Genomic DNA, 14,771 nt, shown 5'->3' on the forward strand with positions numbered 1-14,771 from the left:
ATATTTTTATGTTATTTAATATCAACTATATCACTTGTACATAAAATTTTATTTTGTTTTGGCTCGTAGCTCTTCTTAATGTGTGTACAATTTCTTTTTTTTTTTAAATATAATTTCCATCAAAATCAAATATGAAGAGTTAATAATGTACGTTAGTATTTCAATCAAGAAACGAGGTAGCACGCCCAACTCGCGAGTGTCGTTTTGTTTTGGCTCGTAGCTCTTCTTAGTACAATTTCTTTTTTTTTAAATATATAATTTCTATAAAAATCAAATCTGGGGGGTTAATGATGTACGTTGATATTTCAATCGAGAAATGAGGTACACTGCTAAATCTATAGTGTCAAATTTAACTTAATGTGAATTGCCACTGCTCCTACTAAATATATCGTTATTTTTTACTAAAATAATAATTAAATTTGACACTATATAATGTTAAATTGATACTGTAGTGTCAAATATAACCATTGTTTTAATAAAAAATACCGATATTATTGAGTAGGAGTAGTGGCGAGCGACTGACATTAAGTTAATTTGATCCTATAAAATGTAACAGTGTAGCACGCCCAACTCGCGAGTGTAGGAGCCGCACCTGAGCAGCGAGCAGGCTCCGGATTTACTCCCACCAGGCAGCGATTCATCGCGAGAGCGTCGGACAGGGCCGCGCGCGATTACACGTAACCCTGCCGAGGTGACGACACGCCGTGTCCGCGCCGTGCCGTGCGTCGTCGGAGAGCGTTGGAAATTCATAATTCAAACGATTCTCGCGCCGTTACAGCGTCAAACCGTGAAATATACCGTATACGAAGAGATTACGTTTATTGATCGATCGATCATGGGTGCTGGTTAATCAAGCGCTTTCGGTAGTCTCGTATTCGGAGTTTCGCGAAAGTTCAGTGAATCCGTCGTGCGTGCATCGCGTGATCTTTCTTCGCCGGCGAGGAAAAAAGTGGGGGAGAGGTATCCGAGTACACCGAGACGAAGTCTTCGCGCACGAGTACTCGGCGCAGGTACTCGTCGGCGGCATTGGTTGAATTTACGATCCTGACCGGAGTATCACGGATTTCGCGGTCACGAGTCAACGGCCTTATCACGCGTCACGTCCCGAGCGCCATCGGGCCACGTTCGAGCGCGTGAATCTTCATTTTGGATGGTCCACGCGATACGAAGACACGTATACGTCGCCATCATCCTGACAAAATTAAGGGGTGTTATCTCCCCCGGTGATATCCTCGAGCGACTCGAGACCTGAACGCGAGAGGAAGCGGCGGAGTAGATAAACCTCGGGAGCGACAAGAGACTTCTCGAGAAACGATCGCGAGAGACGATCCGCCGTCGAACTGCGTGGGAATCGGTAGAGCGCATAATTTCTCTCGCACAACGAAGTGAGGGTGAGGGAGCGAGAGAAACCGTGGCAAGAAACCTGATTCGAACTTGAAGACGTCGCAATTATTACGATATCATTATCATTAAATTATAAGCGGCGCGCGCGAGAGAGAGAGAGAGAGAGAGAGAGAGAGAGAGAGAGGGGGGGGGAAGTGGCGGAAACTGGAGCGGCGGTTTGCGGAACGTGTTTCAAACTTGAGAACATCGTGATTACAATACGATATTATTGTCGTTGAATAACAAGCGGCGGAAGGAAGAGAGGAGGGAAGCGGTGGAAGTTGGAGCGGTGCGATTTCTCGTGAAAAAGAAAAAAACGAGGCGTGAATGCACGCACGGCAGGGTACGGGGAGAGAGGAAGAGAGATAGAGAGAGAGAGAGAGAGGTAGAGAGAGAGAGTGAACGCACGCGGGAAGGTGGGAGGCAGGAGAAAGAGGGCGCCAGCACGAATATCGCGCGCGCGGTCGCGAGACTGAACTCGGACTGACTCGGAGCGACGGAGCGTCGTGTAGGCGCGAATGTTTCCTCCGTGCGTCGCCGACTTGCCGCGCGCGAGTTGTGTCTGTCAGTGAGCCCGCGGACGCGAAACTAACCTAATCTCGCGCCGCATCTCGCGCATTCGTGGCGTTTGCGTGGCGTGTCCGTGTCGTGCCGTGCCGCGTGTGCGTGCATGCGTACCCTCAGCACGATTTTCTTCCGCGTTTACGCGTCATTGACGTCACCGCTTGATTCAATCCGCGCCGATTTGGCGAAGCTCGATCGGGAGTCTCTCGGTTTCCGGAGCGGAGCTCGCGGGAAGAGAAAGAGAGCAGCGGTGAATCCGCCCGCATCTCTCACGAGATATATACCGTCACGTGACAGGAGCGCGTGAGCCGACGTGACTCTCGCGGGCCCGGAGAGGATTCTCGCGGGGCGACGATAACGGCCGGCGGTGGGCGAGGAGAGGAGAGGAGAGGAGAGCGCGAGGGCGGAAACGATCGTCGCGGAGATTCCGGAGAGGCAAGCGGTACCACCGCCGTTCTATGCGGCAAGATGATGGAGACGCAGAATTATTGGGAGGACACCTCCGCGCACTCGATGCAGGTGAAATATGAGAGGTGAGTGCCGTGCCCACGTGCGCGCCCGTTTCGCGCGAGATCGTATTTTAAAGGCCGAGCCCGAGTCGAGTAAACTCGGAGAGAGATGAGACTTTGAGCGCCGTCCTTTTCTGCCTGGGAAAGACCTTGTTTATGAGAGATGCAGAATGTAGAAGGATTTCGTTAAGGACGTATTATATGTATTTTTTCAGAATAATTACAAATTTACACATTATTTTCGATCGCGTTTGTACAGAATAGAAAACAATTTGGCGACGATTTAGAACTTGGATCAAAAATTATTTTTTATGTAAGAAATATTATTTTTTTATTCTATGTTTTAATGAAAATTTTCGGAAATGTGTTACAAAATAATTAAAAAATTTCATTTATTTTTAAATATTTTAGCTTTAGATGCAGAGATTATAGTTGTTCCGTAAATGAACGAAACATTAATTTTTTTAAATCTTTCTAACTAATCACTGAATCGTAATGAAACTTTGCATAAATAATTTTGAATATGTAAATTTTTGTCTTTGTTTTTTCAATTTTAGCTTATAACAAAAATTAAGTAAATAAATAATAAAAATGTATCCAATAAAGATATAATGTTGGAAACATGACTTATATAAATACAATTTATTTGTATATAATTTATTTAAAGTATAGATACAAACACGTTTATAAAAATGGGTGTAATACATTCTTAAGTTTACGCCAAATGTTACTGGATGCTTTGCGTTACGTCATTAAATCAACAAGATCAAATGTTAACCCGCTATAAAAATCCAGCTTCCATTGAATATACTCAGTAAACATCAACTAAAACATAATATCGATGATATAATTTCATACTCTCAACAATATATAATAAATGTAATATAACACATGTTGTATGTGTTATATTACAGTTATATTTGATTATTTTTTAGTATAAACTTATATTAAAATATTATTATACATATCTAAAATGTTGATTTTTTACTGGTTATGTCTCTTACTGCTTTATTTTTTTTATACTACAGCTTTTACTAGAATTATTAGCTTTACTAGAATCATTAATATTTGCTGTTAATAATTCTTACGCTAATAATGATTCTAATTATTACAAATAATCGATTTAACCCTTCAGACTATGAGACCCATTTAATTTATATTTGATAAATGAAAAGCACCAATTAATTTTCAGAACCAAAGTACCGTAACTAGGTAAAAAAAAAAACAATGAATACTAAGTTTACTTTAATAACAATTAACGACAATTCTAAATTGCAGATGTAACGTAAATATAATCGAATGGATCCAATTAGATTCACTGTTAACTTCAGAGGATTAACGATATTTATTGCAAAATACAGAATAATAATTCATGTTTACAGAAGAAGATGCAACCGTGCGTTTCTTCCAAATTTTATCCTGATAGATTAAAAATTATGTTTTCCGGAGCAATGAGCCGTTTCTGTGCGACGAGGTGTGAGAGGTGATAGTCTCTGTCTACTTTGGAGAATAAATAATAACGTAAATACACGGCGAAGATATATATTGCGAATAAATAACGCGGTGACGGAATAAATATTAATAACGCGCGTTCGGCAACGTGTCCTGATACTCTGCGTTCGATTTAAAATCCGATCGTATTCGTGTGTGTTGTTTACAAGGATAAATGCAATATAAAAGTCCGGGGAAAAATATTTCCTCTCGCGGAGGAATAAACGGCAGAGTCACGGGTCGCGGGACGTATTTTGTAGCGCACGATCGCTGTCGTCATCTCATCACGTGTGCAGAAATCAACAGAGTGAAGTACGAGTCATTAATACCTTTCACGCGCGTACACGCGCGTGTACGCGCGTGCAAGATGAAGGTAGCTCCAGGTAGCTCTATCGGCTCCGTGTCGTCACTCGTTTCGTAATCCCTGCACTCACATAAACGAGCGTGATAGATGATTTTGCGGGACGAAGTCGCGAGAGACGAGAGTTCTCTTTGACGAAAAAAAAAAAGACACGAGAGAAAAAAAGAACTGACACGTGGAAACGTAGTATAGCGCATAATGACGAATGAAGAAAAAAGAGATACGCGTGTCGGTCGTTTTTACACCAAGCTGGTGTGATATGTAAACGGAAAAATATCTCATAATTTTTTCCCGTAAGTCGCGAGTCCACTAATTGTCCCAGTTTCTCGCTCGCCAGCGAGTTAAAAAATTAATTAATATGTTATATTTAATCAGAGTTTTTCGTCGAGGTGACAATTTTCGAATTAAAAATCGAGACGTGTGTGTGTTGTCACATTTATTTTTCTTTTTTCTTCACGCCGCACATCTGTTCCTGATGCACTTAAGTGGATTATGTAAAAAGAAAATATTTGCATATATATTGTGTTTATAAGGTACTCGTGCACGCTCATTGCATAACAATCGCAGACACTGAAATACACAGCGCCTATTGTTATGTGTCCATTTTGCGGTCTAGACTCTCGTCTAAACAATTCGTTCACATATTTTTTGGAAAATCACACAGATAGCTTCCTGAAAATTATATCGAAAGGGGCATCAACTGGTCACCTTTTTTTTTATTTTCAACTCGCTGTATCTCGGTTACGCGATTTGTGCATTGCATGTGTGAAATTTAGATCAACACAATGTTTCGTTAACATTCAGTACACTGGTGAGTCTCATGAATAATTTTACAATTTAAACACATGGAGAAATGTATTGTTTTTTTTAATCCTCCGGAGCTGATGCTAAAGTCTGTAACGTAATTATTGATGCTGAGTCTATACGATTCATTTATGTTGAAAAATATTAATTAATTTCAAGAAACCAAAATGACATAATTAACTTGTATAAAAAAAAAGCGAATGTTAAATATATTTTAAGAAGAATGATCCAAATTGCAGATGTAACATAAAAAATTGAATTGTTTGACGTTTTTGACAAAGAGATTTATAATTGAGTGGTCCAATAGACCTACGTCAGTTTCAGAGGATCAACCGGAAAATAGCCTCCGGAATTTATTGTCATCGTTATCTCAGTGCTGAAGACACGAATTTCGTCTTGGCCATTTGACAAGATCAGACGTAATAGACTGTGCATTCTCTGATTTAACATCTGTGTTCCATTAAGCCTTGCGATCCACGATAGAAATTGGTCTTAGACAGAGAAAGAATTGACCAATGGCATTGATTATGTGACCGAATTGTTCAAATGTCATTGAACAATTTCTATAGCATAGTAGACATAAAATTTAGGAAAGATTTATATCAGTCTCCCCTCCCTCTCCCCTACCTCTCCTCCTCCTCCTCCTCCTCCTCCCCCTCTCTCTCTCTCTCTCTCTCTCTCGCAGAGAGATACTGATTTAATCCTTTCTTAAACTAAAAAAGGAGACGAGAGGGAGAGAGAGGGAGGAGGAGAGGGGAAGGGGGAGGGGGGAGAGGGGGGGCAATGTGATTCAAGTTACCTTATTTTTATAATAAAACTATAACTAATGAGAACTTTGTAGGAATGCCTAGTTTGTTTTTATTACATCTATGAGGATAAACAGAGGTGGACTTCATTCATGTTTTGAAGGCTTTAAAATCGAGATGTTATCGCGGAATCAGCAGATCGCGTGGTTATGGAGAGCAGTGAGATAGCGTCGTTATCGTGAATTACACAGGTGCCTTCGACTTAACTCAAGTATCTCCCCTCCCTCGCTCTCGATCGCGCGATCGTTTCTTTCCTCCTCTCCCTGTTGATCTTTTCTCGGTAATTAGACTCGTATGGATACATATGCTATATTTGTATCCCCTTGAAAACGCACCACCGAAAGATTCATGGCCGCGTCCGAGATAAGATAGAAACTAGAAGCTCGTTCTCTATCGGCGGGCGTTAATTAAACGTACACGTTCGTTACGAGTTCGTTCGATCGGTGTACGTGCACGAGAAGAAACCATTGATGTTGTTGCGTGTCTGCAGTATCGCGCAGGTTTCATTCGAGTTTGGGCAGTACTATTAATCGCTCTTTTTACGAGCCACGTTAAAAATATCAGCAACAAATAAAAATCGTCCTCTGCGTGCATTGCATTAATGGTTCGTTATAATTATTTGTTATTTTCTGCATACTCTATTATTTGTTTTGTACTTTGTATATATTGATGTAATTTATGCAATTATATTTATGCAATATTATCGTGGTCGTGGAAAGTTAGAACGTAATAAAAAATTAATTTAATTTCACTTTTTTACTGTCGTTAGTTTTTATATTATTAATCAAATAAATAAATAAGGATCAAACACGAAATTGAATTTTGCGATACCGCTTGGTTTAATAATATTTATGTGTAAATTTTAAATACCTCTCCCAGCTAGGATAAACTGCGCTTCGATTACGTCAGACTTGTCAGTATTATTATTAAATTGACGATCAATTTAATTGGTGTTATTATTATTTCAACTTCAGTTTATATGATTGTGTTACAAGTTCAGCAATAATCTGCGCGCAGTTCGAGGCGCAGTTTATATAACTAGAAGATGTAATTAAAATTTACATGTAAATATTATTAAACATCAAGCTTTGATCGTACGCGGCCCTTGCTTCATTTATTCATATTGCAGTCTAGTTTTTCTTATTATCGTTCAGTTTCTATAAATGTGCATAATTTGCATGTCGCGCGAGGTAAGTCGTGGCCGTTTCTTACAACAATTCTATAAAATGCGAAATAGCGCATCTTACGCTATCGCTCGGTCATTGACACCGCCGATCGATCTGCACGGATTTATTCGCGCGTCATCTACGTTCTCCGTGTATGCATGCATGGTATTTGTGTGAACACACAGTTGCACGTCTGACCACCTGCACTGATTAGTGCACACTTGGGACAATACGAGATACTGCGAACGTTGCGTACAGGTGGTTCAGATCAGAGTGAGAAGAACGCGTATTTGTCGCGAAGACAATCAAGCTTCCGAGCTGCAAGCTGTGTAAATTAACGAATATCTTAAATAAAGAGTTTTATAATAATTAAGAATAGTGTAAAAGATAAATTTTCTCTTATCTAAATTTCAAACAAATATCGATTGCACATTGATAAAAAAATGTTTGGTATTTGTGATTATATAATTACGTCGTGGTAAAATAATTATATAGAGTTCTATTTTTATAGTTATTATGCTACAATATTAGTAATAATAATTTTATTTTTAGTTCTGCTAAGTAAATATACATTTAATTGGCACTGGAAATGATTATAAATTATAGTTAAATTATGTGGTAATTACTAGCAAACATTTTTTTCTCTCTGCATATAATATTTCAATAGAATTTTAATTCGAAGTTTAACATTTACAACGCTCGGATGTTGAAGATCATCGTGAATCGACGAGAATTATTTAATGTTACGCAATTGACCTTCAATCTTATTTTATACATTCTCATATCTTAATTTTTTTGTTTTGATATCAAAGTTTTTTAAAAGCCGAATTTTCAATTTAGACGAAAATATATGTTTAAATATATTATAATCTCGTTTTTCCTCTCGCAAGTTTCGCGATGACATTCGAGGGGCGATAGATAAAGTGTTAGAATTTTGTGGATTCTCATCTATCATAATTTTTTTTATTTTGACGTGGTGTTGAGATTCTGATAATTCGAATTTTTTGTCTACACGAAAATATATAATGTTTATAAAAAACATTTAGCGTTTATATCGTAGATAATACACATCACACTGAATAAAAAAGTCTCAGTAAAAATAGATTGAAAATTGGACTGTTTCTGAGATATAAACAATTTTGTATATTAGTATCATGATTGACTATATGTAGTTGGCTCCTGCGTGTCGCATACGCTCATGCGACGTGAAAAGAGAGAAATTGAGATAAATAGCACCTGATAGCCTATTTGGGACAATTACAGATCCAATGAGGTGATCTCCTATAATGACCATTCAATCACAATGGCCGATTGATGTCAACTACTGGTGAAATCTTTCATAAGGTGAAATTCAATGACATTCAATGCGGTTTGTAAACACTGATATATAGCGAATTCGATCACTTGCACTACTCTAGATTAGTGTATATTAAAAGCTGCTACACATAAAATTAGTAAAGCTAATTGTAAAGATATATAAATAAAATATTTTAAACGATTCACTATTTGATAATGATATTATTTAATAATGATAGATATTTTTTTTTATATGAAGTAGCCTTTTTAAAAATATACATATATTAATCCAGTGTAGTGTGAGTGATCGAATTTATTACATGGTAAATCTTCACAGTATTAAAGAATTTCTTAAGACCGTAAATGTGATTATACAACAAGAAATAAAGCTTTTAAGCTGGATCTTAGATGCTTAGACAATTCAGCTAGTACATATAAATTTGCACCAAATTAAGCACCTAAGCTCTAGCTTGATCGTTAAAGGCTTTATTCCTTACTTGTTGTGAATCTTCACGTCGCATGCAACATGTAGAAGCCAATGCCAATATGATACTAACGTATACAATTATTTATATCTCAGAAACGGTTCAGGTTTTGACTGAACCGTTTCTAAACTATATTTGGTAAGGCTTTTTTACATACATAGTATGATGTGGACTATTTACCATATAAAAGCTGAACGTTTTTTGTGAACATTTTGTATATTTCGTCATTGTAATTTCGGAATTAATTTTGTATCTGAAAATTACAAAAACGATTGAATTTACTAGGATATTTATAATTTTATTGGTCAATATCTTTCAGTATAGTGTGGACTATCTACCATATAAAAGCTGAATGTTTTTTGTGAACATTTTGTATATTTCGTCATTGTAATTAACTTTGTATCTGAAAATTACAAAAATGATTGAATTTGCTAGGATATCTATAATTTTATTGATCAACATCTCTATATAAATTAGTTCATTTTTGTAATTTTTACCTCGTTTCGAAATATAATGGAATTGACCCCTTTGTCTCATCTTATAAACCTCGAGCTGATATTCGAGGGTGATAGATAAAGTGTCGGATTTTCGGGTTAGTTTCATCTGATATCGAATAACACAACACCTACACGGTCGTCGTACTTGCACGCGACGTACAAAGAGCGCGATGGATGACGCAAGTGGGACAGAGTGCCTGCGTCATGGAAACCAACCGCGACCTGAACGGGAATCGCGGGGTGATTAAAGACCGGGCGGATGCTAATGTATTTCGGCGTTATCTATGCGTCTGGATATAACAGTGTCAATAGAAGTATTTTTCTTTCACGTTGGCGACCTTCGCAAGCACGTGCAGCCAGTGACCGCGCTTCCTGAAAAGAACACATTTAATTTTTGAAGAAAAAACATTTATAAATATTTTGTAATAAATGTATACTTGTTGTATCCATGAATTAAATGTTACATAACTAATTAGCGATTCGTATTAATTACTTAGCAGCAAGAAGTTATCAACGATAAATATTTATCAGACAAATAACACGTGTTTGCCTGAGTTGCTAAAAATAAAATTCATACAGGTGAATAAAATTCAGCAGGCTGGATTATTAAAAAAAATGAAATGCCAATCGCATCGCGTTCTATCAGCTATTCTTCCTTCACACTTCTTTTGCCGATCGAGGATCCATTCCAGCGATTCAACGGGCCGACGAACACAAACCATTTGTCAGAAGAATTAATCCGCGCAAATTAATGACACTTGTATGGGAGCTCAAGGGGGGATATAATAATACCTACACGGTAAAACGTCACGCGCAAATGTGCCGCTGCGAGCATTTTAAATTATGCATATTCAAGAAGCGTGCATAATTAGAAGTGTGCGTTCGCGTGAAGAATTCCACGTGCACGACGACGTAAAATCTCTTAGTGTACCTCCATTACGGGAGAGATATTCCCGGACTCATTTTCTATACAAGCGCGACAAATTGCGATAATTACGGCAACTGTTACCGCGACCGGCGCGTTTGCGCGGCTGGGCACTTTTTGCTTAGAATGTAAATTCCGTTTCTTGCTGCGGCAGTATTGTGTTTCGCAGTTTGACGCAGTTGCATCTTGGGCATGTATCACGTGCGGTTATCTTTCTAGAATTATAAACACTGTCCTCAGGAGCTGTCGCGACTCCAAGGGTTAATCGGTATAATCGTAACGAATGGAACGGGACGACGATCCAATGTCTCGCAATGAGAAAATTGACATTGAAGTAATAAAAATGAAGAATAAAGGAAAATATGTAATAAATCGAAATTAAGTAATAAAATAAATAATAAATCGAAGCGCACTAAAATCTAGTTGATCAATAACTCGTCAAAGACAGTCGTTTAATATAGTTGTTGCAAGATTGTCAGACTGATGATTATTAATCGTTGGAAAATATTGCGATACAATTTATCGTGATCATTCTGACCGATTTATTCCTTTCTCTCTCTCCATATACGCCCTAGAAATATTTTTTCCGCCCACGATCGCGAGGCGATCGGAGGAAGGTGAATGAGACGAACGAGACGAGATCTCTCTCGTATCTCTCTGAAATACATAAATCTCGGCTGTTCTAAACGCTCTTAAATCGTGCGATACAAATTGAAAGCAATGCGCGCCTCCTCGAATCTTTGACCTCCTTTGGCAGAACTAACTTTTCTCCTCGTTCTTGATGGAGCGTAATGATGCTTAGCGATGTGTAGCGCGCTACACGCATCCAAACGAATATTATGAGCTGTACTTTAAGCTTCTGTATTTTTCCTTTGCGATTCCGTATTTGTCGATAACTTCTTTGAGGATCGGAGAGGGAGGTTCGAAATTTTCCGCTCGTTTGAAACATGTAGTAGTTTTGCGAGGAACGCTTGCGAGTCTTAAAAGGTTGCAAGGCTCGTTGAATATTTCTTCTTTAATTCATTCTCTTTATTCGTTAGAGATCGATTGGAACTATTACTCTCTTCTATTTTCTGTCCTATGAATTATTTAGGGACGAATCGAAGAATGATTAGGAGAATAAATCCATCAAATCTGCCATTTTAATGAGAAAAATTATTTTGTTTTATATATATATATATATATATTTTTTTTTTATTTTCCATTTAATTTGTATGATTTTAATTGGAAAAGCGTATTATTTTAATTGGAAAAAATTCATTATAAATGAATGCCTTGTAATTTTTTAGTATTTGCACGGAAAGAACAATTTTGTTAAAGTACACGGAGAGAATTTTCTTTTAAAATTTACCCTGAAAATATGATGATTGTGGTACAAATAGGTAAATTCTAAGAAAAAATTCTCTTCGTGTAGGTTAAAAATTTAGATAGATACAGATTTGAAAATAATTTTGTTGGATCAAAATAACTCTTTGCCAAAACTCTTTGAATTTCAATTCTCCCATCAGTAATAGCGATCAAGAAACAGAGCATTTTTATTGTTCCGGATTATTTAAAATCTGAAAAAATTCTGAAATACTTGTCGAAGCTTTGAAGGAGTTTTTATCATCATAGAAGTCGAATTGTATTTTGCGTGTATTTTATTTTAAACTTATCAAAATTTCACAATTAAAATATTGATGTTGTCTTTAAAAATCTTAGTTGCCGGTAGATGGTTAATTATATAGGAAACTCAAGCACATGATGAGAATACTGAAAAATATCTTGATACTTTAGCAATTAGTCTAAGCGTTCTACATAATAATTTTGGTCCAAACAAAATTTATAGATTTATATCTTGTCAAATTTTTAGATATTTTAGCAAAATCTTTCTTTGTGTTTCTTTGAAATATCGCTTACGTCACTAGTAATTTTTTGTTTCTTCAGGAATGTATCTTATGTAGAAATTGTCTGTTACACCGAGAGAGAAAGAAAAATAGCTGCATCGTCATTGTCGGTTCTTATCAGCATAGCATAATGGGACTTCGATGTCATGTAAATACGAGCATGAATCAACAACGCGGGGATTTTCGTATAAAATACATGCGCAAGTCTTGCGTTCACGCGCAATCATGATATTACAATATATACATATATGTATATACATATTGTATATCTATATATATATATATATATGTATATATGTATGTAATATTGGAAGGAGGGTCTGGAGCGTGCACAACTGTGGCCTAACGATATGAGACCTTCTGAAATAGAAGTCCGGCGGTGACATCAATGGAATTCGATATGAGGACCAATAACTCTGGTGGCGTGGTAGCCGTGATATTTATACATATCCTGTCAGCCGCCTGTCATCGGCTATTTATTGTCGTCGTCCATGACTGCACTTCTCTCTTTTTCTATCTTTGTAATTTTTTATTTTTAACTTTACTTTATATATTTTTATATATATATATGTATGGTCAATTTTTTGTATTCTCAATCAATTGTTTATGTTCTGTAAGACCGTTTTTGCGCTTGAGGGGATCTGTCTGAGAATATTCAAATGACGTTTCTCTCTCTCTCGCTGCGATGCGCCTGTTTGCACGTAAATTGACTTTCGGCGCGGCGAGGTTAATCGATCGTGCTCTCTCGTTTCATGTTTATGTCACGAGTATGCAAACTGAAAATTCGCGTGCTCGCACCTTTTGGCACGGCAACGCCAAACCTGCTCGCCGTCATGGTGCGATATGGCTCGAGGAGGGCCTTCTCGACTGCCTCTACGCGCGGTGGAAAATTTCGACGATAAAGCCGCGATAAGACGAGACAAAGTACTGGATGGCGCAACGAAATGCGTCTCATCGTTTGTATCGTATCGTGTTGATTGCTGTGTTTGGCATTTCTGACACAAGCCAGAGCTAAACAAAGATGTTCAAATAGAATGTAATGGCATGATGGACAAATTGGATTTATTCTCAATTTTTTTAACTTTAATTTAAAATACATATTTAGAGTTTCAAGCTTGATATTTTTTCAATTGATGCAATTTTATTCAAAGTGTTTTTAATTACGAGAATTTGTAAGTAAAAGAATTCTTTGTTTATCTTTTATTAGGAGGAAAAGTAGTAAATATGTTTATACTAATAGCATATATGTATCCGTTATGTAACATTCCTGATGATAAATTTAATAATTACAAGTCTAAACATTTTTACGATAAGTATTAATATCTATCATTTTTTAAACATGTGGTTTTATAATCCAAAGCGTCAGAGAAATTAATTGTTGTGCCTTTCTCATGAAATTTTTTATTGCCTTGCATCTCCTTTCTCTTTCATAAAATTTATCGATTCACAATTTCTCTAATGCTGGCGTTGGAGGTCGATAATCCTATCGCTACAGTGAGATTCAGTGTCGTTTGAGAAAAAGTGAGAGTCACCTTGACGCTTCGCTGTCCTCGTTGTATATGCGGTGTATGTTTTATGTGTGTGTGTGTGTACGTAGGTATTTGTGCTACATGAGTGATGAACGCTGCACGCGTCCAGTGGTCGTGGAAAATAGTACGGCGATCTTATTACCGGAGGTAGATGATTCATTGTGAAAAACTCCGTCAACCTTTCATTCTCAAGATTATTCTTTACTCATCATGATCGTTTATCCTGTCATGTAATATCTTGCAATCAGCGTTGATGATTACAATCTTTCTTAGAAAATTTATTTATTATCGTATATTTTCGAAATTATATTTTACAACTTTACTATTATTCTTAGCAAAAATAAATTAATAATGGGGTAAACCTATAACTGCTATTAGGCTGTGATTGATTCTTTCATTAAAGCAATCTTGTGATCAGCCTCGCCGCTGGGCTTTTTCGATTATTTTTTTTCATGACGAAGTCGAGGTTCATTTCGACGAAATTGTGAAATCGGGGACGACGATGGTGGATTTAGCTGTGTACCGTTCTGTTCGTACTATTTCTAGAGTTTCGAAATACATATATCTGAGTTCATCTCCCACAGGACTGCGGAAACCAATTTGTACCGCATTCGCCAGGATTATGCTTGCATATTAGTAAAAGGGCAGTCCAGATATGTTTAGAGTAGTTTCTGGAATAGGTACATTTATAATCTCTTATAATTGAGTGTTAATATTTGTAACAAAAATAATACATATATTATACACACACACACACACTGTAGGTTACCTAAATATTACACGTAGATATAAAGTTATATAATTATATATTAAATAAGATATTATTATCTATTATATATAATATATTAATAATAATATATTATTTATATAATTATAATTTTATATATATTTTGTATATATAATTATACATATAATTAATATTTATAGATATATGCAAATAAGAGAATTGCTTCCTCTAAAATGAATATTTACTATATATGCATAATTAATTTATCATTGGAATATGTATATTAATGTAGGTATATATGTTTCTGTAAGGCTGATGTCACATTGAGTGGTTCATGTGGCA

The 14,771-nt window shown here is 36.7% G+C and overlaps 1 protein-coding gene across 1 annotated transcript in view; it reads left to right on the plus strand.

The window, feature by feature from the left end:
- The first annotated feature begins 729 nt into the window (after positions 1-729).
- The window catches only part of cwo (transcription factor cwo), a 62,912-nt gene continuing 48,870 nt past the window's right edge, over positions 730-14,771 (plus strand). Inside the window, exon 1 of the mRNA XM_018514359.1 lies at positions 730-2,480. Coding sequence (XP_018369861.1) covers positions 2,416-2,480 — 65 coding nt within the window. The 5' untranslated portion in view covers positions 730-2,415. The remainder of the gene's footprint in view (positions 2,481-14,771) is intronic.

The sequence above is a fragment of the Trachymyrmex cornetzi genome, unplaced genomic scaffold (assembly GCF_001594075.2).
Source record: "Trachymyrmex cornetzi isolate Tcor2-1 unplaced genomic scaffold, Tcor1.1 scaffold5, whole genome shotgun sequence".
NCBI lineage: Eukaryota > Metazoa > Arthropoda > Insecta > Hymenoptera > Formicidae > Trachymyrmex > Trachymyrmex cornetzi.